Source organism: Cyrtonyx montezumae, unplaced genomic scaffold (assembly GCF_038088225.1).
Source record: "Cyrtonyx montezumae isolate F1298 unplaced genomic scaffold, pur_monq_1.0 scaffold_0, whole genome shotgun sequence".
NCBI lineage: Eukaryota > Metazoa > Chordata > Aves > Galliformes > Odontophoridae > Cyrtonyx > Cyrtonyx montezumae.
In genome coordinates, this window is record NW_027071824.1 from 53,626,681 (window position 1) to 53,649,128 (window position 22,448).

The following is a 22,448-nucleotide window of genomic DNA, read 5'->3' on the forward strand; positions in this document are numbered from 1 at the left end:
CACTGTTCTCCACAAAATTTCAGCAAGTATCGATGAATAACAGTTGGTGCAGTGTTTTGTACATGGAGTGATTGGGTCACGTGTTTGTTTTGTACACGCTTCCATGTCAGATACCATTTTGTCAGATTGCTCCTCTGCTGCCATCTGTCACACAGCAACAACATGTAAGGGAATATTGGTGGGAAGGTTCATCCTCTACTGTCACACCACCACGTGCCTCTGATGTCTTGGGCCAACATAACAAAATAAGAGGCATTACTTTCAGAGCAGCCCTTATAGTTTGATATGAACCAAAAATATTTGCTGCTATTGGCAGATATATTATGAATTAGCTCTCACAAGAAAACTGTTAAATTCATAGCAGAACTTAATTTGTTTTGAAAGCAGTTGCTGTTTAGATACTGTTATAAAGAAGGACAATTCTTTTAACAGGGTATTTGTTTTCTTGCGGCTGTAACTGTGTCTTTAGCAGAAATTGTTTTTGCAGGTAAAGTGATTTTCATAAGAAGTTTGTGCTATTGTTCTGCCTTTCAGCCCCATCCACACTCCTTTGCAGCACTGATTTCACATTATGAGTCATTGATAAGGAAAAATTAGCCTCCAAACATTCTAATTCCTAATGGAACTTCACACTGTACAGTTTGGCACAGTTATTAATCTCTGTTTCAGGAAAATAAAACACAGAAGATGAGTCAGGCTGGAGATTGATTGACAGAGCTGTGGGAGAGGTTTGTGCACAGCACCTGCCCACGCTATTTCTGGATCTTGCTGTTTCTGTTAGTGTCAGTTCACAAGCATTAAATGCCCTCATTAAATTGAAGAGTAAAGAGGGCAGCAAAGGAAAGCAGTGTCCTATGAAAGATGTAAACTCAACTCGCTTAGCGGTATGAGAGCTGACGTTATCACTTTTCTTCAATGTGATTAAAGAGAGAGGAGCAGTAAGAAGACTGTCTCTTGTCTAATAGGTACAGAGAGGTCACTGGATTTTGGAGAGCTGTGTTTCTTGTACCAGAGGAGAGAAATGCATACTTTTTACAACGAGTCTGTGCACAAAAAATTCTTCCCATTTCAGAACTGAATGATTTTTGAGGAGCTGGACTTACTTGTTTTTAACAGCATGTGGAGTTTGACTCCTGTCTTGATCTCAGAAATACTGCATAGTAGGAGGGAATGTGAGGAAGTGCATTGGTTTTAGTACTTGGCGCAGTGTAGCAGACCACCTACCCTATTCCACAGGGAAAATAAACTCTGGACTGTTTCACTTTTCATCAGAACTCCCAAGAAGAGGCTGAAGTCTTCAGCTTAGGAGCTCTACTGGTGCTTTGGTAATGGCTGTGGTTTTGGCACCTAGACAAAGGTCTTGCTCTGGAGGGCATCAACAAAATCACAGTGACAACTGTGGCAGCATTGGCAGTATGCCTGTGAATTTAACTTCTTACGCCCTTGGCATGTGATCGCTACAAACACCACTTTAATCTGCCATTACCTTTTCTAATTGCAGGTCAGTGAGAGAACAACATTTGAAAATGCAGTCTTGTAGTGTCAAGGCTCTTTATCTTTAAAGGCAGAAGTTAGTATATTAAAAGTTTATTTATACTGCAGCCATACTGTACTCCATTGTAAGCTGAAAATTTGTGCTTATGAAGGATGTTATGTCTAGAAGAGCAACGAGCGATTCCCATAATGACCTTAAACGATCTTGAACTTCTGCATCCTTCTGCCTAAGCAGAGGAGTAGCTGGACCGAGTATACTTAAGCAGCATCATCTAGTGCACTTCAAATAATTCATACTAGTAATTCTGACAGACCATGATATTCCCTAAGTCTGGAGGTGAATAGAGTAGGAACCAGATCTTCATATTCCAAGCAAGAGGGATAAAGTAATAGAACTGCATTGGCAAAGAAAGCAATGCTGTTTCCTGTTTTAAAACCTAGAAGTCCAAAGTTGCTCTCTCCCCTTCTTATGTACTACAGAGGATTGCTGTGAGGTTTAGGATGTTGGGAGCTTTTGTTCAGCAGAATGCAGGACAATGGAAATGTTGTTTGGAGTGGAGGAGTACAGAACTGCTCTTAGGAAGAATTAGCACAATACCAGACCACACAGTTTAAAATACCAGTCTCTCTCTTTTGGATCATCATTCAGGCTTTGTGATTCCCTATTCCCAAGCTTTCTAATATGAGATTTTGTTATTTTTCTGCTAAATGTGCAGGAAATTGAAGAACTTAAAATGCTAGTTTGCAGAACCTTTTTATTAAGTCATAGTAACTTAACTAAAATGTATTGTGAAATATTCTTATGCCTTACTCAGTAGAATTTTTGCTAGAACTTGTAATGGTTTGTTTTTCACTTTTCTAATGAATAGAGATGTTAGTTGACATGCTTGATCCCAAGCTGAATTACATGCTCCATTTCTTTCAGCATTTCCTAAAACACACTGTAGAATAACATGGATTAAAACAGAGCTGTAATCATAGAAGCAAGCGTAGAGAATCCATTTTTACATAGAGGAGCTTTATACAACTATAGAAGAGTTTAAATGATTATTTTACAGCCATCCATGCCATTGCACGGAGCTATTGCATCGTTAGCAGTGAATAAAAACCGTATAGATTTCTACAGTAAATGACTAAATACAGTTTACCATCAAGGAAAAATGGTTAAAAATTATATTCACGCAGACACCTTAAATGAATTTTAAATCCTTAAATGAACTTTAAATGTTTAAATCCTCAGGAATCTCAGTAGGTAGATTGATTGCTGATCCAGAGGGATTAAAGTGAGAGTGCTGTTGTAGTGAGATGCTTATTATTTGTCCTCTTCTAAGTGAACTGCTGAAGACTTTTCCATTCTCTTTTTCTCCAGTTTTTTCTCCAGTTTTCATATTCACTCCTGTGATAGTTCTTGCATCCAGTAACTAACCATGGACACATCACTGTGTTAATTAACTCCCTTACAAAATAAGTAAGAATTCTCTTTAAAATTATCAGTGGAAATGTTCTCACAGTTTTGTTTTTTTTCTCTTTTGTATAAACGTATTGGTGTCATTTCTCAAAGGCAGTGAGGAGTATTAACTCCATTTTACTAGAACAGAAACATTCAGAATGAGATTTGTCCGCAGTTACACACTGATGCGTTAGGGATATTTCTAAGGATGCAGATTGCTTTTCTTCTTGCTGATCCCAGGAGTTGGCTGTTCAGATGTGATCAGAAAATTGTTAAGAAAGTTTTTGGTATCACACTTGTGCCAGTTCTTAGAACTTTAGCATCAGTTTAAAAAAACAAACTGAAAAAATAAAATAAAAAATAAACACCAGCCGCTCCCAATATCTCTAACAGTATTAAATCCTGACAAAACAATGTCTTTTGATCAGTGTAGTGTACACATGTCTCATAGAATGCAGGTTGAACAGTCACATTCTATAAATGGTGGAGGATCAAATGCAGAGAATGCTTCCACAAATAACTGCTGTTCCCAACCTTCTTTATGGCTCTTCAGGTCTTGTTCAGACCCAAGCAGTCATAAAAATGAAAAATTTCACCATACTTAGGACTGTATGTATAACTGTCCTCTGAAAGAAGTGATAACTATCAGTTTTCTTTTCTCTGTCTCTTTCTTGAGGCTAAAATCAACTTTACTGGCATGCCAACATTGTTCCTAATGAGAGTGCTCCTCTGCAAGTATGGGAATTTTTTTTTAATCCAGCTTGCCCCCTCATTACTTTGCCTCACAGGGCCTGCCCAGGAGATGGTTAAATTATGATTTAATGCCGCACTGAAGACAGCTCTCTGGGACTATGGTCATTAGTTTTATTCTCTTTATTCACTGGCAAAAGGATATTAGATGACTGCAGCTGTCAGTCCTCACTGATGTGGATCAGAATTCAAGCCACTCATTTGTCAGGGAAAGGCATTGCATTCTATTACTAGGCTCCTGAGCCGGTCAGGCTCTTCATAGAACTGATGGCAAGTTTATCTTTTTTACTATTTTCCTAGTGGTGTTGTGTAGTCCTGTTGAGTAGTCATTGAGTTTCTAAAGAAGAGGACTTGCATTTAATAAATTATATGGGCCAAGTATCTGTCTCTGCAACAGGATGATTTTGAAATTGGAACAGATTTGCAAAACAGTAGTAATTGTAGTTGCTTACTTGTTAATGAATTCCATGCTACTTTTGCAGCGCTCAATATTTTACAGGCATGCATGCAACTATAATATATATCTAGGTAAATTTTAAAACATAACAGTTTTTATTACATCAGTATTTACAACATTTTCTGAAATGTAGCTGATACAAATTTGCAATGAGTTGGTGGATTTTTTGAAAGTACGTGTGTTCTCACCAGCTGTTCCTGAAGGTTTTGTTACATCATGGCTTTATGAAAAGCAGAAAGGAGACTTGTTCTCTTTCATTCCCTTTGTTTTCCCTATTAGAAGCTTCTCTTCCTGAGATCATGTTAAGGATAAGTTGAAATGATCTTTTGAGGTTATTTTTTACATTGCAGTTAAAGAGGCTGGATTCTCTTTTTCTACAAGAGGAAAGGAACCAACTATTACTGCCTAGCAGGGGATGTTGTATTCATTTGTTGTGTTCATGTTGTAGGTGTGACTTCTGCTTGTTGTGTGCCACTAAGAGGTTTTTTACTTGCCTAAAAATTGTTTTCTTAAGTTCAGTTTTTTTCAATTATTTTAGTTGTTTCTTATCCTGTAGGTGATTTTACCTGTCCAGGCATCATGCTGCATTTCTTACCTTACTGGATTTTAGTTTTTCATGTAGCTTTGCATTCTGCTCTTCTCTTTGCAAAAAGCACTCTCTTGCTGCCTTTTTTCTGCAGGAGAGTCTTAGTGTTTCCTGTTAGCAATGAAACTTCCTCACAGTTCCCCATATTCCATTTAGATACTTCACAGTGAGTGAATTTCTCATTCCGAATTGTGGGCCACCAAGGAACTGGGATGTTTTCAGTGCAGAAATGGCTCTTGGCAGAGCTGAGGGGTTTGTATTTCTGAATCCCAGGCTTCTAAGCACACACAAGTTAGTAACTAGCTTATATTGTCATTTATTAGGCTTGACATACAACTGATGCAAAAACATTTAAGGTATTACAGCAGCCTACAGAGAACAGACTAGAATCTTTATTTACTTGTGTTATTGGAGCACTTTGGAAGCTTAGTCATGGACTGTGTTCACCAGTACACCAAAGAGCTATGTACAGTCAGGCCATTAGCAGGGCCCTTGCCAACTACACCTTGAAAGCAAGACATCCAGAAATTATGTGTCTGGGTGGTTAATAATAAAACTGTGTGTTAACTGCACAGAGGGATTAGAACTGAATTATTATTAGCAATATTTAAAAGTACTGAAAAATACCCATAAACTTTTAATATATGTCACAAAAACCTGATAAAGTTCTACTTGATCCTTAGTGACAGAAGTCCTTGGAAAATTTGAATTTCTGTTAATTAACATTAATCACCTTGGTGGAAGATAGATGAATAGAGTTGAGCGGTGAATATTATTGTTAAGTAGTAATTCCAAGTGTTGGTGAGATCTTAAATACTTGCTTCAAACACAGCAACTAAGTTATCCATAACCTGAGAGCCCTCTACAAAGTAAATAAAGCTTTGTGACTCCTACTCCAAGCAGACTGAGCACTTGAAAGTTATAAAGGGAAGCAAATGATGACATATTTGTGAACTGATGACTTGCTTCCACTGTGGATGTGATTGCCTTAGGAAAGGATGCATATTATGCAAGATGATCGTATAATAGCCATGAGCTATGTTAAAATGACACAGTCTTGGTGCATTCTGAAGGAATGCTTTTTTCCAAGAAAAAGGAGGGAAAGTAGGAGCTCACATTCCACGCAGCACAGTTCAGTCACTAATTATGTGAGGGCTTTTTCCTTTGGATACTTACCTGTCTGTGATCCAATACAAGTTCATCAGTGCACAGTTTTATTAAGGGTAATCTATTTTGCAGCTTTATTTATGAGTTGATTTTATTTTATCGTCACTGCCCAGAGCTAATGATAGAATATTGTCTTTCCTTAGATTAATTATTTCTGCTCAGTTCTGGAGACAGAACTTAGAAAATTTATGGGACAAGGGAAACTTCCTGGAAGCATAATTACAATTCACAGCAACTAGTTTTTTACCCATATATTAATATTATTAATATTATTAAAAATAGATTTCCTTAGTTCCATCTTCCTTTTCTCATGTACACAGAAAAATGGATGGATGAATTCTTCCTGACAAGTACAGCTTGCTTTTCAGCCACTTTATCAAATACTTCTGAAAGGAATATTGTGCAGTGTTCAGTAGTAATGACTTAAAATGCACAAGATACAGAAAAGATTCAAAGGATAATGGTAGGTTACCTGGAGCAGAAGAATCTTTTTCAGTAGAACATCCCTGAAGTTTTCTTTCACTTCTTGGTGTATTTTTGAACCACTAGCAATCACTGAAGTTGATTTGCAGCAGTGAGACATTTCATCTGTTTTGTGATTATTAATATCTGAATTCTTTGACTGATATAAAAGTTTGTTGAATTTTGCCACCTTTTTAGATACTGCATATGGAAGAAAAGATTGGTACAAGCTGTCCATAGTTTTACAGCATAAAAAAAAAAGTTTCTCTTTTCTTCCCCTTGTTTTTGTGGGTTTTTTTCCTTCCTTGTTCCAAATTATTATAGAGATGTATTAACACACCTTTTGGTGTTCCTATTATGAAGTACCTTCAAGTCTTGTTATGATGTCCGCCTGAAAATTACATCATAAAGTGAAATTTTTATGGGGTTTCATTGTACTAGTTTTGATGTGATTTTCCTCCCACTGTTGTTAAAAAAATATTAAAAAAAAAAGACAAAAAAAAAACCCAACTCATTCTCATCCTTCTTTTTCACTTCCTGCTTCTCACCGGGTGATTTTTGTTCTTCATAGAGAGAGTACTCCAAATCTGAACACAACAAATGAGCCTCAAGTACTGCTGTACAGCGAGGACATGGTCACCTGCACACAATTGTTGAAATTGGTTTGATGTGATCCTTAAAATTATTTTCTTCTGGCACTCTAGGGTATTTTCTAGGACTTCCTGTTTTTCCTTGACTGTTTTTCAGATGCTGTGTTGTTTTGTTATTTTTTTTCCCTTCTACAGCCCTTTTTGTTTGTTTTAGTTTTGTAAATTAAAGCTTAAGTCTCAAAAATTAAATTTTGTAAATATAATTTGAGTGAGAAACCTCTTGTAAAAGTGCTTCACAGTGCTTCTAAGTGACCTGTTCTTCATAATTCTGTAACATCCCTTGTCCATAATAGACAATAGGTTTTGTTTCAAACCAAAGAGTAGAAGAGTTTCGTTGTACTAACCACATGTGGAACTTTTCTTGGTGTTTAGTGATTTATATTGCCTCTGGTTTTGAGTAGTCAGCAACATCTCTGAATGGGATGTGATTTTCTAAGCAGAAGAGAGCAAAGCACTCTGAAATTATTCAGCTATCAGAAGTTGTAAACAAGCTTCTTTGCAATGTAAGTGGAATATGTGGATCCTTCTCTGTGACATAAGCTGGGTACTTGACATCACCAGTGTCAAAATTCAGTTTGTTCTGTAAGTAGGTTTTTGGATATGCACCTGCGTTTACAGGTGAAACTTTAATACCCCAAATACTCTAGATGCCCTGCATTAGGAATTAGAAACGAGGTTTGGGTCATCTTTTTGAAGCAGCAGCTCAATGGCACAGCTGTCTTGAGATAACCAGTCAAGTTCTGACCAAACTGGAACAGAAATGCTGAATTAGCTGGTTATTGTTTGAGTGAATGCATCTTTTTCATCATTTCCCATTAGATATACAAAACCATAGGTTAGAATAATTATGGAATAGTGTATGTAATGTAAGTTCTCTCCCCTGCATAGCAACATCTATGCTTGTACTGTTAAAGCGTTTACCATTACAACCTCAACTGATTTCCAGCATGGCAAAGAGGAGGGTTGTTTACTTTCTAATGTTTACATGGTGTTATAGTAAATTGTCTTCTATCAGAGCAGATTTCTCAGTGAAGTAAATCTTGGATTTAATGAAAGAAATTGCACTAGCCAGCAGATGTTACTTGTATACGTGCTGCTTCCATTGAAATATCTCTTAATCTCATTCTTGAATACCTAAGCATAGAGGTAATTGAAGAAAGAGACCAGAACTTTCATAGGCCTATGGGATGTTTTCCTATTTATCTGACTATAATATAAACATAATTCAAAAAGTATGTTATATCTATCTGATATGTCTCTGTACTGTACTCTCAGTGTTCTTAACAGCAAATTGAAGAAAGAAAATGAATAGTACGTGGCAGATGCTACTTGATTTGTCCTAGGGAGCTCTGAGATCACTATGAAGTGAGGCAGAGGGTTAACGTTGAGTGAGAAGCCAAGAAGTCTGTCAGGTGGCAAAAACAGAGCAGATGTAATTCCTTGAATCTAATTTGCCACTAACACTTTATGTAGTGGGACTGCTACCTCGTAACTGATCACAAAAAATACATGGTTTAGAAACAGTGTCTGCCCTGCTTGTCCTGCAGGATTTCTGAACTCACAGATGCATTTTTCTCCTGTTTCTTCCCACCACCACCACCCTGTGAGATGCCTCCCTGCAATCATTTGCAGAAGGACAGCTGAACTTAGTAAGGAGACATTTTTTCTAAAAGACCATCTCCTAGCACTTAGCCACTGTCAGCAGGAGGCTGCTTTTCATCCCAGCGGATGGATAGAGAAACTTCTAAGAGGTTGCTTGATTATTTTCACAGTGCTTTTGAAAATGTCTGTAGTGAGTGCTCTTCCTCCTGGGTTTTACCTGCATTAATTTCTGCTGCACTGAGTTACTTTGGCTCCTGTCCAGTTCTGTATTAAGCAAGCGTTGCAACCAGCACAGAATTGCTTTGAAGCTAATTTAAGAAACTTAAAGAAGATTGATTAGGATTTCCCTCTCAAGAAGGGAAACCTCAGATCCTGTGGATTTGCTGTGTAGTGGTAATAGGCTGCCAGATCTACCTGTTGGGCCACTGCTATTCACAGACATGTAGTTCAGTGCTTGTCACTGCTGCAGTAGATGGAGCATTTCTTCTGTGGTGTGCTATGCAGTCTGCAGTCCAAAACTAGGAGTTTGGGGGTTTTGTTGGCTTGTTTTGTAGTGTCAGATATGATGAGAGTTTGAATCGTGTAGAGGCTGTGTTCAAGGTCATGCTATGGGAGAGGCAATCTTGATTCTATGCCAGTCTATGAGACTTCTGCGTTGATACCTCAGGCAAGGAGAGCATTTCCCCTGCCTGCCAATACTGATGCTTTCAGACTTGCTGGTGTAGGGTCTTTGTGCTTTGCCTTCCAGAAGTGCTGAGCAACAGCTATTATGATTTATCAGCTGGAAGTGTTGCTATACAGCATTGTTCAACCTCTGCTGTGCACAGGTCTGAAATTTCTCCAGGGACTACTACATTAGGCTTACCCGTTCAGTCTGTGAAATAACGGTGTATGGAATTTTAAACTCTTAAGCCTTTAACAAAGCTTTTGCTATGTTTGGGAAAACTTAATGACATTACAATTTACAAATTTCTTGTGCTTTTCTTTACTAAACTTCAAAGCGTGAATGTCGGCATAAGTAAGGTGAGACATCTTCATTTCACAGGTAATAAAGGAAATACCACATATGAAACTGAATGTATGAAATGTAGTCCCAGGAAGTCAGAAATGGTCATCCGTGCTGATCAGCTAATCAGCACAGGTATGCTCAGGTCAGCATACTTGTATCTGCTTGGACTGAAGGTAGCACCCCTGGGTGAAGGGGATGTTCCTGTCTACAAGCATAAAACAACAGCTGAACTACACAACTCTCCTACATCCTGTATTCCTTTCCGAAAGGAAAGAAAGAAACTCAGTAGAACACCAATTGACAATAGAACAAAAGTCATTTTGAAGGTGTTGTCTTGTTACTGCTATATTTAAATTATGGTATACGTTTTTAATAAGGCCTGTTCTATTAGCACAATCAATGTCAGTGCAGTGACAAATGCAACTTTTACCTGGTTTGGATCAAGCACACAAAGACATGGAAAGAATTGATATCTCTGATATGTAGTAACTAATCTTGAAAGAGCAGTTAAGAGGCATTTTTAGAATCACTCATGGCTTTCTAAGAATGATTACCCTATTGTGATTCAGAGAGTGTTTCAATTCCCAAGTCAAAAGTTTCTTTTCATATGTAAAATTAATGTATTATCTGCAAGGAATAATGCTTTCTGAAAAGTTAAACGAAGCAGTTTATAATTGGAATTATTGCTATCAATTAGCAAGTTAAAAAGCATATATAAAAGATTTGTAGACATTTAGATATGGTTCACATCTTAAAAATTTTGTGTTAGACTTACTTAGGTTGATTTGAGTTTTTTTTTAATCTATGTTTCAAAGCAGTATTTCAAAAGCTGTGTCAAATCTTACCTTTGTAGATTGAATTAAAAAATGGTACAAATTTGGGGTGTTTTTTTTTCCCTAGGAGGATTTTCAATTTTATAAAAGTAAGGTGATTTCAGGTGTTTATACATTTTTTTCCTTGAAAACCACAATTACACTCACCCTTTAATCTATGTATTCTGAAAACAGACAAATGATTTTTAAAAGCAAGAAAAAGTGACACTGATATTCCCAAATTGCTGACTCTTATTTTTTAAGAGTGGAAACTTGTTCTTAATTTCAGTAGCTTAAAGTATTTTTAGCTGTGTGATGCAGTGTCATATTCAGGCAGATTCATTTTATTTATTTGTTGTGATGATCATATCACTTCCGTTAGTGTTATAAGATACTGATTTGGTATTTATTCACAGAAGTGCATGGTGGATGAGTGCCAAAATTGTTCTTAATTCAGTAAGTTCTTGGTGTCTGATTATCTCAATAGACAAATAAACAGAAAACTTGATTTTTCAACTGCTCTCTTTCAAGCTCTGCTAACTTTTCAGAAGCTGAACTATTTACATCTGCTTTCTGGCCTTTTTTGAAGGAGAGGGGATGCTCTTGTTGTCATTACAGAGGCATAAATGGATAAACTTAGAATCTTTCTGAATTTAGATCTGTGCCTGTGGTGCTGGGTTTTGCTTGTACTATTCCTTAGGCAAAGGTCCTGTAATGTAAATTCTGCATATTTGTGACAAACAGAAATTAGGAGGACAAAGACTGCCATGGAAGTGAATGCACAGCACGCTTTTTATTCTCCTTAGTTGCTAAGTAAATTTGCAAATAATTTATATGTAGACCTTAGTCTACAGGATTGGAAGTAAGCTTCCAGTGTCCTTTTTAGATCAAAATTGAGTGTAAATTGTTTTGAAGTTCAAAGGCTTCTTTATTAAAAAAAAAAAAAAAGGAATGGAAACTTTCTTGTATGCACTAAAGATGAATAACAAAGATTGTTGCTTGTAGTTTATACGGTTTAATCCTCAGGTACTTTGTAGTAATGAGTAGCTGTGCAAGCAGTGTTGCTTTATCTCTGGATCATGCTAACAAGAATAAGGTTTCTAAATCTATGCCTCGTGTTCCAGCATCTGAATTAAGAGAGATTTTTCTGGTACTGAGATCCCACTGCCATGTGACACATAGGGACTTTAGTGTGAGACAAAGTTATGCTTACAATTATTTCAGGGCTCCTCTGCTGTTCCCACACATGCTCCAAGAATAGCCCAAGAGGCTGCATGTGGCAGGAGCACCCTGCCAGCCACACACTGTTGCTGGTACACCCCTGGAGACTGAAAATACTTATTTTCAGCATTTTACACCTCTCTCCTGTACTATTTCTATAGTTTTATTCTTTGTAGTATGTCTTGCGCATTGTCCTTAAAGTGATTTTGGAGGGAAAAATATTGCTTTTTATATGTGCTAATCGCTGCAGTGATGTGAGTCTTCATTTGAAAGTATGTGAGCAATGAGTAACATAATGTGACTGGCACAAGTGGATCACTCCTCACTGAGATAAAGCAGAAAACCGTAATACCCTTCTGTGAGCAGTTACTCTTGTAAAAACTGTCAGCTTCTAAAATTAGGCATGAAATGCCATCATGGGAAGGTTTTCTTTTCAGGGCTTGCCCTTTCCAGTTTACCTTAATCTTTGAGATAGAAGCACAGCCCTTTATTGGTTGCATAAATAAACCATTGGACTTGCTTCAGAGATAACACCCAATTTAAAGGTGAGATTGAATCAGTTGTTGAAAATAGTCTATTTGGAGAAGCTTAAATAGGTTCACATATCTTGGTGTCTCACTGAATTGATTTTTTTTCTACCTCCCATTTGTTCCTCTTGGAGAGAGAGGCAATGATTATTTCAGTAAAAATAGGAATGATAACTCTTACATTGCAAATGTCACCTTGACATGCAGTTTTTTGCTTTGGTTTATTTTTGTGATGAGTTTGCATTTACTGGTTTGTTATTTAATCCTAACAGATGATGACAAAAGCCTTACTGAAGTCATTTTACAGAGAGTTCTATAAGAAAAAGAAAAGGTGTCCTGGCCCAACAGCATTGTTACTGGAAACACAGGAGGGCCAGGTGCACATGCTGTGTGAGCTGCCAGCTCCTGCCATTGTTGAATAGTATAGAGAGGAGTCCCTCTGGAATGCCTCATCTCTATCCTCAGCAGATCTCTTGTCCATCACCTATTTTATTTGTTTACAGCGTTCAGTTTGTTTGTAATGTCTTTCTAAATACTTTGAGTGTTCTGCAGTGAGTTCTGATGAGTACTTCAGCGGTAAAGAGACATTTGTGGCAGTAGCTGGGAAGGGTGATTTCATCTAGGTTTAAAATGCCTTCAGCTTTTACTTCTGAATTTCTTTTCTATTGAAGAGGAACTAAAATACTGAATCTTACCTAGAATAAGCCTACAAGACTTGGTGAAGCCTTCAGAGGTTAACACAATTTCTTTTGAAATTCCTCACGTTTCTTTAGCCATGATTAAACTAAAATCAAATGTGATTTCATTTTTTTTACATGCCATGTGGCTTTCTGTTTCACATTACAGGCAGAGCTCAGAATAAATGTGTTGCACGAGATCGTATTACTGTTGGGGTTCATTAGTTATAAAAACAGATCCTGTTGGTCACGTACACTTTATAAAATACGATAGGTTTCTTTCCTCTAAAAGTGAAGAGATTGTAAACGTACAATGAAGTAAGAATGTAATTCTGTTACTTTGTTCTGATTAGACTAACAACTGCAAATATTGATATCAAGCCCGAAGCAATGAACTTTAGGGTGAGCAGTAAATTACATTCATGCCCATGTTTTGTTTGACTATCAAAATAGGATATGCTGGATCCTAAATTAGAACATGTGTGCATATATATGTGTCTGAACAACAAGATGTGGAAATTGTGTTAAGCAATTGCAGTAGTTGATTCTATCTGTGAAATTTAGCTTTTAAGTTACAGCAGTGCTGTGATATATTATAGTAGAGAGACACATAGGAAAGCATACGCTGCATGGATGCTTGATTCTTCACAAGCAGATTTCCTAAAAGCCAGCAGATAGCTCTGTTGTCTTGCCAGGTGGGTTTGGGGGTTTCGCAGTGCCAGCACTCCTGGTCCTATCTGCTGGGAAATGCCTGGAGATATCCCAAATACAACAGAAGTATCTGTCACGGATTATGTTACCAGTGTGATTAGGGGAATTTGAGACAACCTGGAAAGACTGGCCAGTGTTTGATCCATGTTTGCTGGATACGGTCCTGCTGTTATGAGCTCACAGTGCATACACAAGTGTTGAATAGTCACCTTTTTGGTGCTTTTGCAAAGTTTAATAAGAAACAGCATCTTCAGCTATTCAAGATTTATTCTTCTGATTTGGGTCTGGCGTGTGAATTGACTGTGTTCTGGAATGTTATTAATGTATTAACAATGTTAACAAAACATATGCCAATATATCAATACAAAAGCCATAATGCTTTGGCTTTTTAAATATTTTTAGCCTTTTGCTCGTGAGTAAATTTGTTTTTAAAATCAAATCTGCTGCATTTCAGCAGACAGATCAAGTCTTAAGGGAGTTTTGCCTAGGAGTCGAATAGCTATTTGTTACCCAAAACAGTGCAACATTTGCTTGGTTCTCACTAAGTTGCTACCTTAACATGAGTTGCTTCTTCTCTGTATATTGTTCTCTAGTGTTTGAAATATAGAACTTTAAAAATGAGAGATCTTATGGAATGTTTTAATTAGAAATCTGGTTTAAGTCCTGTTCATTCTTCTTACCAGCTCAGTCACAGTGAAGGACACGTAAAAAATAATACAACATATTTTTTGTATAGTCTTGGTTTGATGTTTTTCAGAGCTGTGTAGCAACCAAGCAGGTGATGGATTGATCATTTAACATTTCTTCTTGTCTTGTCTCAGGTTTTCTACCCTAGCAAAGATGGTACTAAAATCCCCATGTTTATTATTCACAAGAAAGGAATTAAATTGGACGGTTCTCATCCTGCCTTCTTGTATGGATATGGAGGCTTCAACATATCAATTACACCAAGCTACAGGTAAGCAGCAGGGTATTTTATGCCTTCTGAAGTGTTTGATGTTAACAGCTGTCAGAAAGGACTGAGAGCGTGCTGGACTGTGGATCTGCAGAGTTAAGGGTTTCAGGTCCTTGAGAAGTAAGATGGAATTACAAGGGCTGCACATCAGAGTTCAGGCATCATTCATTTGCTTTGTTATTTCTGAATTCAAGGGATTTGCCCAGAATCACAGAAGAAATCTGTGTCAGAGTAGAGAAGTGCTGTACTCTTCTTAGGTTTACAGCAAGCACCCTACTCTGTGAATTATAGCTTAACCACTTCCAGTTTATCATTGAGCTCAACAGAAAAGACCTAATACATTTAACTGCTGAACTGATAGTACAGGAAGTTTCTTTTTTACACAGTAAGGAAAATTCTTGTGTACCGTAAATTATGAAAATTCAGATGTATTTTATATACTTCTGAAGAGATTGTCAGAAGCAAAATCATACTGTGTTCCCATATAATCAAAAAAGGTAATTTTGTCTAGAGGTAGGTTTGATACTGGCTCTCCATATGCAAAGCAATGCATTGTAAACCAAAAAATGCTGTTTGCAAATCAGGATTTGTACCTTTCCAAAGCCATAACCTATACTGAACAGATCTCCTCTTTAATGAAAAGGCTTATTTCCCCTGCAAGGGAATTCAAATAGACTTATCAAAAGTGGCACTGAATGTCTTAGAGCTTTGATGAATAACAGTTGTTTCTAGGCAAGGCAGAAGTAAGCAGAAATGCAAAGGGCTGAATGGAGCAATGTTTATCAGATAGAAAAACTTCTCACTAACACAAAAATAATCTATTATCAAACCATCCTGTGTGCTACCAGTCAGTGTATTTCAAGAAAGCCTTTGTAGTGCTTGCTCTTCCTGGTCACCATGATTTTATTTCCAAGTAGAATTTACAGTCTCTGGTGCTCTATATCAAATACCTTGTCTAACAATGGACCTCACATCTTGCACTCTGTGATTACTGGAAAGTATTTTGTATGTCTTGTAAAGCTACATTTTTAATTTCCTGTGGCTTTTGTGAGACAATTATATAACCAGAATTGGTTTTAAATTCCCTTTTAGGTTAGACTCAAGCACTGATTTATTATGGACTATTGTAGATGCTGAAAACTGCGATAAAACTTACCATGTTTTCTTTTCTAAAGTAAATATAATGTATTTATTGATTTGGGATAAAATTTCATGTGCTGCAGAGCCAACATGAGTTGGCTGCTGGCAAAAGGAGCAGAAAGTATCTCATGGTCCCTTGTTTCACCTCCCTTCCATTAGCCCTGATGTTTGCTGGAACTTCTGCTAAGCTTATATGCCCTCATAAGGGTAGCAGAAAACTATTCTAGCAAAAAGGATGGGTGATTTTCTGCCACTTGGGCAAGCTCAAATTTGACTCATAGGAGTCTAGCTAATGCTAGAGCAAGCAGCAAGAAAGTGCAGCTAACAGAAGGGTGGATGGGAGAAGGGAGCAGTGACCTTTATCTTTCTGAGCCCCTTGAAACTGTACTCTTATTATGTGGCAGATTAAATAAAATATGCATCTGTAACAGTAACTTAAAAGTAAGAAGCACAGAGAACTATCAGTCTCTTTCGATCAAAATATGCTATTCCACTAACAATGTGGAGAAAACACAGGTGAGCTGCATCTCCCTCCTCATTCTCTCCTTGCAACAGCAACACATCCCTTCTTAGTCTTTCAAAAAAGAGAGAGAGGAGAGCAAAAGCCTTGAAATGCATCTTTGTTGATAATAAACTCAGAGTTGCATGCTTGATGAGGAAGAATGTTCTGGAAGAAAGCAGATGAAATCAGGAAAGGAAACTGTAATAGAGAGATAATGTTAGAAAGACAGGATTTCCATACCTGGTAGGTTCAGTGCATGGCTATGTCCCTGTTACTATACACTACATTGTTCAGGAGTAGTTCCCAGGTCCAGGAGCTGCTCTCATTGCAGCCCAACACCGCTTTTATTATTTTTTTTTGTAGATAAACTCAGACACAAGTGCTCAAAAAGAGCCACAGGATGGTCAAGGCCATCTTGCTCAAAAAGAACCACAGGAGGTCTGCCACATATCTCACCTGATCCTACTTATAAAAAAAGAAATAAAAAATAAAATGGCTACTATGTTTCTAGGTCAATTTTTTTTATTATTATTATTATTTGAACTTCAGGCCTTAACAAAATTTTCCTACATCTCCTATCATAGAGTCATCTTGGCTGGAAAAGACCTTTAGGATCACCATGTCCAACCATCAGCCTGACCTACCAAATCCCATCACTAAACCAGATCCCTTAGTGCCACATCCACACAGCTCATAAATACCTCCAGAGATGGGGACTGCACCTCTGCCACAGGCAGCCCATTCCAATGCATAACCACCATCTCCATGAAGTATATGTTTCTAATATCCAGTCTAAAACACCCAGGCACATTTTTAGACCATTATTTCCAGTGATAGTCTTCTGTCCAATCTTTCTTCAAGTCAGCAAAATATTTTCTTGCTCATATTTTGTATCCATCAATATGATCCAGCTCTTGGACTTGGGAAGCTTGTTTTTTCTTAATTCAAGAAGTGATATTGCTTTTCACTTATTCTCTAATACACACACGCAAAAAGTCTTTTTCCCTGAAAGCAACAGAAGCAAATCAACAAGAGGATCCAAAAATAACTATGAGAATGATAGGCCGAAGTCATTAAGTCAGTTACAGCAGTGTTTTATTTTTGAATGCAGGCATGCATCTTTTATGTGTTCCTCTGGACCAAAGAGCTGTATTTGGTAGCATTTCTAAAATGTGCACACTAGAGCACTGTCATTAATTATATACAGCCTGCATGGAGAGTGCAATTTTAAATTGATGGAATTGGCACCTGTGGCTTGGCAGATCTGCTGTGGTAATGCTCTGGCAAAACCAACAAATAATGCCTCAGATTCTGCTAATTACACTGCAGGAACCAGCATGTTTCCCTGTACTGTTCTGTGGGTGCCTCTGCAGGCGCAGTAGAAGCAATTTCTTATGCATCCAGAAATACAATTGATTGTGAAGCAGACTGTGAAATTGTATTTCGCTGCTACAGGGCCAGATTCGACCAGCTCTTTAAGCACAGAGGTGGCGTAGGGAAAGTTTGTAAGCCCACAGAAAGGTCAAGCAACACCACAGCCAGTGGTGTTGCTCTTTTCTGTTTCTTTTACCACTGCCTCCTGCTCCATAAAAGCCAAGAAAGCAACAAAGTCCAGTGACTCAGGGATTCTGGGATTTTCTCCCAACCACCTATGCACCAGCCTGCATCTTTCCAAAGAAGGCTGCAGGCATCAGCTGTAAAACTAAATAGTGCATCAATAATTCTGGGAAAACGATCTCGTTGGTTGAAGCACAGCTCCTCATACTGTTTTTATAATGCATAGCCCAACACTTTTTTTCTGATTTCTGTTACAGTCCTTAAGGACAGAGTGACAGGACTAGGAGTGTGCTCTTCAGAGGAGCTGTCCTTTCCTTCTTCCACTGGCTCCTTCCAACCCTGCTGTGCTTTCCTTTCCTTTTTCTTTACCCTGCTCCCAGGAGAGAAGTACAAACTGTGTTGACGAGGAAATGGCTATAAAGACTGACAGAGAGAGAAGGGAACCAGACTTTTCCATACAGAAGGAAACAACTTCTAGACATCCAGGGCTACTGAACAGTTAACCAGCAAGCTGACTTGAAATTAAATCTGGAAACGAGAACCTACCTGGAAAAACAGGAGGAAATAGTGAAGCTTGGATGAAAATTGAATTTTGTGATGTCTGATAATTTTGAATCTTTACTTTCTTAGAAGTTAGTAATCTTGATACCTTGAATTTAAAATTGTCTTTGATAAAACTTGTTATAAGCATTAGGCATAGCCACCTCAAAATACTGGTTAAGTTAGTCTTGCCTCACTTTATCACTATCATATCCTGGTGGGTATTAATTAATAGTTATTTGCAGTGACATTACTAGGTGTTTTTTGAGAGTGTATGGTTGTAACATTGTAAGAAGTGCCTAAATCCCAGTAGTACCAATGAGATTGAACACAGATATGCTAAGCCTTACTTACATTTTTGGCAGTATAATTAATGATTATTTCAAGCTCTGGACTTTATTCTGTTTGAGAGTCTGTTTGAGAGTCTGTGAAAGAGAATCTGCTAAGGGGAATGGAGACTACCTTCATATAATCAGTGACTGCATTCAGAACTCTCTTCTGAAATTTAATATCTTAGGAGATGAGTCACTTTCAGCCCCACTGAAACTTATCAAGGTAGCACCTCTGTTAGAGGAGTCTCCATAAACATGATGCACTCAAGAATTTGGTTCTGTGTTGCTCAGTTTCTTTGATTAAATATGTTGCTCCTCAGACAGGCACAGTTTCCTTTTCAGAAGATGGAAAGGGATGGCATGTTCTGTTTGTAAAATAATCTCAGACGGTATGTTTGGGTAGCAAATTCATACCTTATCTTCAATTCCTGTTCCTTGCATCAAGTAAAATGCGCTCAAACTTTCTGTTGATTTTGTCTGGGACAGAGACATGGAAAAGTAGTGCAGAATGTTGTGTGAGATTTTGTAGCTTTAACATAGCAAAATTTAAGAAACCACCATCTTGAGGGACAAGCTGCTGTCAGACTACTGAACATTGTCAGTGTATTAACCTGTAGAAATTGGACATCCTCGAGTTTGACATAATAATGCTCTCTGACCTTTGCACAGAGTGCACATGGGATATCAATCTTACCAATGATCAGCATGTCCCACTGATCAAAGGAAAAATACTACTTACAGCGACGGACTTAAGAATTGATTTTACAGAAGCAGAGATCATTCATGCCATTGATGGCCACAGATAGCCAGTCTAGGTAGAAATGTTTTTCTGACAGATTATAAAAATCTGGAAGTCTCTTATTTGTCATCTTTCTGCTTTTTTTTCTTTGTTTTCTTAATCCTTGGCACATATGTCAAGACCAAGTGCCAATACATATATAATTGCTTTGTGAAATATGAAACGTTTACTTGTTTTGGTATTACATCCACGAGATGTGAGAAATGCTCTAAGACTACTGTCTTTCAGGGCATTTCAGATGAGCTGTTAAGAGGGGCTTAAAGGTAAAAAAAAAAAAAAAAAAAAAAAAGACCTAACCCTTGCTCTTATGGAAGGATAGGATTAATTTTTGCAGGCGGTGGTCTTTTGTATAAGTGAAGATTTCAAGTAAAGCAAAGATATCTAAGTAAATTCAACTAAAGACTTCTTGGTATTAAGTTTGGATATTTATTGTTCTCCTTAACACTAGCATGATTTTAAGTCTGGAGTTTCCACTACCTTAAGCTTTGCCACAATACATGAGAGATAAATATATCTTCTTAATTGTTAAGTATAACCTAAATTAGTTAAATCCCTTTTTAAATAATAACTCTCATAATTTTTGCAGTTTGACATTTAAGAAAGATTCATGATACTTCAGCTTTCAGCCAGATTTGAGAGCTATTAAAGAAAGCAGAACTTTAGTTTTTACTACTTGTTTTATATTTAACAAATCAAGTGGAAAATTATGAGGAAGGGGATTGACAAGAACTTGACTGCAGAGCCTGGCACAAAACAAGGGCAAATAAAGCCCTTATAAATAAAGATCAAAGAAGAAGTGTTAAGCAGAAGCCGTATATATTAGTTCATAAATAAATGTCATGTGCTGATCATTATTCTTAATTCTTTGCTTTTTAAATTAGGGCTATATTTTCCCAAAAAAGCAAGTAACCCACTGAAGAGCAACAGTTAAAAAGCCTTGGGGCTCCAGTGGCACTGCATAGCTTACTTGCTATCCCAGAGGCAGAACCACCGGACATTCTCCTCAAGGGTGTGCAACTAGAAAGAGGAGAACAGTTCTGGTTCCCTTTAAGAGGATGCAGTGTTTCAGTTCCATTGATAACCATTGAAAAGAACCTAGCTACTCATGTTTGCCATCAGGGTTGGACTTTATTCATTATTTCGTCATGAATCTTAGGATTTTCCCTCAAAGTGTTTCTGTAAAAGTGGTAGGAATACAAGTAGTTAGGAATAAACAACAAGAATAATCTTCTGCTTGCCTTTTCAGTGTGTCAAGACTTATTTTCGTGCGACACCTGGGAGGTGTTCTAGCAGTGGCAAACATCAGGGGTGGTGGTGAATATGGAGAGACCTGGCACAAAGGTAAGTCAGTCCAAGAATAAGAACAAAACTGCAGGCCTAGGGGTGAGACTGACATTTTCTCTTTGTTCCTTGTCCAAACTCAAGTCTCATTTTGCCTTACATTTATTCCATAGAAAAGTCAGATTCTTATTCATACGATCTCTAGCTCATCCAGTGTTATCTGAAATCTTCAGTAGATTTTCAGTGATTTTTTTGCATCCTAATTTGAATGGTTTTGCACAAAGTATTTTCCAAGAAAGCTATTACATTTTTAAAAGCGAGATCAATTTCCTTGCTTGTAGGATTGGAAATCCAGATATTTATCATGAGTGATCCGCCAAACAAAGATTCTCTGTATTGCAAGAGATCTGCCTTGCCTTCACATATCTCTTACATTATCTGTAATGCACATGACCCCCACAGGATGTTATAGAAGATATGAACTTTGGAGTTCAGAATGTAATTCTTCTAGCTTTGTATGTTCAAAAACAAACATCAACAGATTTGATTGTACACGATTTATAAATAGATCATTTATTAGTGAGATTGTTTTCATATCATCTTTAATCAGCTCCATGAGTGACATGTCATGCACTCTGTACTTAGGAGATCCAACTTCTTGTAGGTAAACATTTTTAAGTGACTTCACTGTTCCAGGTCACTTGGTACACAGCTGTCAATCTTTTTTCCCATTTTCTTAGTACCTTAGAAGTGTTTCTGTCCATATTTTTCCAGTATGATCCTCACTTAAATCCTTTGTCAGCTTTTCTGATTGTTGGCAATTTTCTGCATGCCTTCACCAGAAGGAAAAGATGAAGAAAGTCCCTCTCTGGTATGCAATATAAACACCATTATTTGGTGATGATGCCTTACTCATATCCCAAGAGTCTGGAGGATAAGTTGCTGGAGATCTTGTCAGTAAGGCAAATGCACCAGAACAGTGATGATGCAACATTTTGCATGGGGAGTAATCCATAATAACTTTGTATCAAACAAAGCAGTATTCCCAGATCATTACATCTTGATATTACCATTTCATCTGTGGTAACTTTTTGTCTGGGTCATTTCCTTACAATTGAGTTAAGAAGTAATGGTTTCATAAATAGAAGCTATATGTGCTTGCAGATGCAGGATATTATTGCTGAAGATGAAGTATCCTTCATTAATTTTAATTTGCAGATTGGTTTGTAATAGATTTTAATAAAATTTATTTTAATATGATAATGCTTCTTTATTTCACCTATTTCCTGCTTAATTTTGACCCAAGTCTTTTTTGCAGTTGCAAAAATAGATATACATCTGCTCTTTGTTAACTCTAGAAGCAATTATTGGCTTACTGTATGGATTTTGACCTTACACTGGTTCAGAATTTTGAGAAAAGAGTGAGATTTGTTTATTTCTCCTATGTTGTCATGCATTTGGAGACTTTTCCATTGTCCCAAGATATCTTTCTTCAGTGGTCTTGTTAATGTGAAAATATTTGTTATATAATAATACTCTCAATTTCACAAGGAAATCCATTTGATTATAGGCTGGAGTTAATTTACCTGAATTTTGCAACATAAGAATGAAGCATCCAATTTAAGTTGGGTGTATAGGGTCATTAATGGATGATGGAAATAGGCACCTTCATATTATAGCTCATCGTGCTTATTTGAAGGTGGAGTTCATTATCCTGAACCATGGTGGGACCCTGGTCAATTAGTATAGGCTAAACCCATTGGCTTT

General features: G+C 37.3%; 1 protein-coding gene across 1 annotated transcript in view; it reads left to right on the top strand.

Annotated features, from left to right (window-relative positions):
- PREP (prolyl endopeptidase) overlaps nt 1-22,448 on the top strand; it is an 89,834-nt gene that overhangs the window by 58,673 nt on the left and 8,713 nt on the right. The window contains exons 11-12 of the mRNA XM_065735511.1: nt 14,397-14,533; nt 20,647-20,741. Of these exons, the coding sequence (XP_065591583.1) occupies nt 14,397-14,533; nt 20,647-20,741 (232 nt within the window). The remainder of the gene's footprint in view (nt 1-14,396; nt 14,534-20,646; nt 20,742-22,448) is intronic.